Below are 3,834 nucleotides of genomic sequence, written 5' to 3'. Positions count from 1 at the left end.
AATAAATAACACCTGGAAGCTTTTTAATATAATTGTTATCCTTGATGCAGGGGTACATGAATGCATCAGCCTCAGAGACGTAAGTAGATCTGTTTCCTTGTGTTATTAATCTTTGTTTGTCTTGGCTGCTCATTTATGTGCTTGACGCTCCCTTGAAAATTGCTACATTATTAAAGTTCATGTAGCTGCTTAGCTGTGTTATGCTGCTATTCTGAGTTCAAATTCTTGGATATTTAGTAAGTAGATGTTGATGCGCAGCTGAGTTATGCCACTCTGTTGTATGATGGTTTTTTTTATTCTTTTTGGCGGTGATTCTTTTTGTGCGAAAGTGGTGCATTAGAAATTTAGAATGTATGCTTGACAAGCTTGTGGATTGTTTGCTCAAAAGTGCAGGGAACCAAAAGTACAGGGGCTTGCACTGTTGGATAGTTAACTTCATGGAGGAGAGAGGCACCCCAAGATACTTAAAAGGGAGAGAACCTGCAGTCATACCCAAACAGTCAAGGAAATCCTTCTGTAATTCAGTAGTTATACCCCCAAAATACACCTCACTTTTACTAAGGTTAGCCACAAGGCCAGAAGCTTTAGAGAATTTCTGAAAAGCTTGAAACAGTAACTTAATAGAACATTCATCAGCTCTAGAAAATAATAGGAGATCATCAACAAACATCAAATGAGTGAGCAGAAGCTTCTCACATCTAGGATGAAAGTTGAAGTTAGGAATTTTAGCAAGATCATGCAAGCACCTGGACAGGTATTCCATCCTAATAGCAAAAAGGAAAGGGGACATAGGGTCACCTTGCCTAAGCCCTTTCTTAGCTTTGAAAGGAGCAGTTGGAGAGCCATTAATCAAGATAGAGAAAGAAATAGAAGAAATGCACTCCATGATCCAATTAATAAACACAGTAGGAAAGCCAAGCTCACACATGACTGACCTAAGAAAGCTCCATTCAATGGAGTCATAGGCTTTCTTCAGGTCAACCTTGATCATACACCTTGGAGTAATATGCCTGTGATTATAGCCTTTAATTAGCTCAGTAGCCAAAAGAATATTATCCCCAATATGCTTACCAGGGATGAAACCAGCTTGAGCTTCATCAACAACCTCACCAATAACCCGAGCAATTCTAGCAGTTAAGACCTTAGAAATGGTCTTATATAAAACAGTACAACAAGCAATTGGCCTGAAATCCTTCACAAAAGAAGGGTTTTGAACTTTAGGCACTAAAGTCAAAGTTGTGCAATTCCACTGAGGGTATAAAGAGCCCTTATCAAAGAACTCATGAACAGCTTCATACACCTCAAACTTGACTATATCCCAACTATGCTTGAAGAATCTGGAATTAAAACCATCTACCCCAGGCGCTTTGTCATCAGAGATGCCATTGATTGCAGAATCAATCTCAGCATCAGTCACAGGACTAATCAGCAAGTTTTGAGCCTCTCTAGTAAGCTGTCTACCAGCTCTCACAGTAACTAAGTCAAGAGCTTCAAGGTTTTGGAGAGCTTGAACCCATAAGAAGCTTATAGAAATTGACAATCTCTGTCTCAATGTCAGCAGGAGTTTTAAGCAAAACCTGCTGTTTAGTCATGATGGAGTCAATTCTGTTTCTAGCCTGTCTCTGTTTCATCATGGAGAAGAAATATCTTGAATTTGAGTCACCAAGCTTAATCCATTCTACTCTAGCCTTTTGCTTGTAAATGCTTTCTTGAATAGACCTCCAGTATTTAAGCTGCTGAATGGCAGCAGTCCCTGAGCTAACAGATCAGAGGACTGAAAATCAGTATTTAATTGAGTTTGAATATCAAGAACAACCTGTTGAGCTAAGTCAACCCTCAGATCAATATTGCTAAAATGTTTGGCATTGAGATCTTTGAGCTTAGCCTTCAAACTCTTAAGCTTCATCCAGATCCTACACATAGAATTACCTTGAGCCCCTACATTCCAAGCTCATGCACAGTATTAAAAAAATTCGGATGAGAAATCAAATGATTAAGAAACCTAAATGGCTTCCTCTTACCCACATCAGGAGGGAGAATCTCATAAAAAAGGGGGGCATGATCAGAGAGGGAGGGAGGAAGGTAAACAGCCTCAACATTTGGGAATTGATGCAACCACTCAAAGTTGACCAGCCCTCTATCTATTCTAGTCTGAGTTCTGGGGCCAATATGAGCTTTATTAGACCAGGAAAAAAAAGACCCCTTACTTTTGATCTCAACAAAATTCAATTGATCAATAAAATCTCTGAAATCCCTGACTTCATAATCTGTAATCTCAGAGCCATTAATTCTATCAGCATGGTGTAAAACAGAATTGAAGTCACCAGTACAAAGCCAAGGAATAGTCACAAGTCCAACAGCCCTAATGCCTCTCCACAGTTCCTTTCTATCATGAATAGTGTGTAACCCATAAACAAAAGACACAGCAACCTGACTACTATAATCAAGGTTACTAACAATACAGTGAATAAATTGAGGGTGTATAGTGATTACCTCAACATGCACCCTGTCACTTCTCCAACCAAGCCAAATCCTACCGTTACCAGAAACAGAATAATTACATACCCAATTCAGGCCATGAGCAATCTTTTTCTGGATTATACAACACTTTTCTTGTTTAACTTTAGTTTCCAGCAGACAAAGAACTTTAATAGCAGTTCTATCAAGTAGCTGTTTTACATCAGCCACTTTACAGGGGTCATTAAGACCCCTAATATTCCATACTGTAAGAATCATTGCTGTTTAGGGGGCCCACCTCCGCTAGGTTCATTGTCCTGTTCCTTAGACTTACCAGCATCATCAGGTAAAGCATCAAACTTATTAGCTGTTGATACTGTATGAGCAGACACAACAGGCTCCTTCCCTTTCTTCCTCATAATTTCCCAATTACCAATACTAGAACTAGTATTCTTGGTAGGAACACCTGACCCTTGCTTCACTTTCTACACCCAGGTTTTCTGATTTTGGACCTTAGGAGCAGGTTGGCCTTAACTAGCTTTGAAATCATCACAAATGTGGCCCACCTTATTACACTTAGCACAGAAGGGAGGGGTCCATTCATATATAACAGCCAGTTCCACTACCTCCCCTTTAGGGCTTTCCACCCAGACATTCTTTGATAAAGGCTTGGTGATGTCTATCTCAACAAGTAACCTTGCATAAGAAACTCTCAATTGTCTTGAGGTACACTCATCAGCACATATTGGTACACCAAGGGTACTTCCTATCCTGCTCAATGTTTCAGCACCTCAACAGTTCAATGGCAGTTTAGGCAATTTAATCCATAAAGGAATTGTGCGCAGAATTTCAGCACTAAAGTCAAATTTCTCTGACCATGGTTTGACTATAGCAGGTTTTCCATTAAACATGTGAGGTCCACCACATAACACTGAATTTGAATTATCTAAGCATCATAAATTAATTATAAAATATCCCTCATCATGCCAAAAAACATCTGGGTTATTATCAATCCCCCATTCATTCAGAATGTAACGCTTAATTACTGCAATTGTAGGGTTAAATCCAACTACATATAAAACTATTGCATAACTCCATTTCCTATTTCCTGCTTCAATTTCATCAGCATAAAGAACAGCAATAGGCTTACCATTCTTAATTTGTAGTGGGACAAAGTTCAGAGACAACTGTTGAGTCCCTTAGGTTTTGATTGATAGTTTTGAATGATGACAAACAGCTAAGGGAAACAGGTCTTTGAAAGTGTTCAATACAGTTGGGGGAACCAACTAAAATAGAACATTGTTTTCCTAGATAAGTTATTGATTATATGAGTTATCTATTGAACTAACTTATCTATATACAGGAAACAGTTAGATG

The 3,834-nt window shown here is 38.8% G+C and overlaps 1 protein-coding gene across 1 annotated transcript; it reads right to left on the bottom strand.

Annotated features, from left to right (window-relative positions):
- Nucleotides 1-217: 217 nt before the first annotated feature.
- Nucleotides 218-2,736, bottom strand: LOC110682631. Its single transcript, XM_021858966.1, has 3 exons — nucleotides 2,022-2,736; nucleotides 1,720-1,938; nucleotides 218-1,506 (listed from the first exon to the last, which is right to left on the bottom strand). The coding sequence occupies exons 1-3, from the start codon at nucleotides 2,734-2,736 to the stop codon at nucleotides 218-220; spliced, it is 2,223 nt and encodes a 740-aa protein (XP_021714658.1).
- Nucleotides 2,737-3,834: the final 1,098 nt, after the last annotated feature.

This window comes from Chenopodium quinoa, unplaced genomic scaffold, assembly GCF_001683475.1.
Source record: "Chenopodium quinoa cultivar QQ74 unplaced genomic scaffold, ASM168347v1, whole genome shotgun sequence".
Lineage (NCBI taxonomy): Eukaryota > Viridiplantae > Streptophyta > Magnoliopsida > Caryophyllales > Amaranthaceae > Chenopodium > Chenopodium quinoa.
Note: the sequence above shows the minus strand (reverse complement) of the source record. Positions and strands in the feature narration are given on the sequence as shown.

Coding starts and splice junctions, on each gene's coding strand:
- LOC110682631 (XM_021858966.1), bottom strand. CDS start 2,736: ATGATTCTTACAGTATGGAATATTAGGGGTCTTAATGACCCCTGTAAA. Junction 1,939..2,021: donor GATTCTCCCTCCTGATGTGG/GTAAGAGGAAGC, acceptor CTTGGAATGTAG/GGGCTCAAGGTAATTCTATG. Junction 1,507..1,719: donor CAGCAGCTTAAATACTGGAG/GTCTATTCAAGA, acceptor TATGGGTTCAAG/CTCTCCAAAACCTTGAAGCT.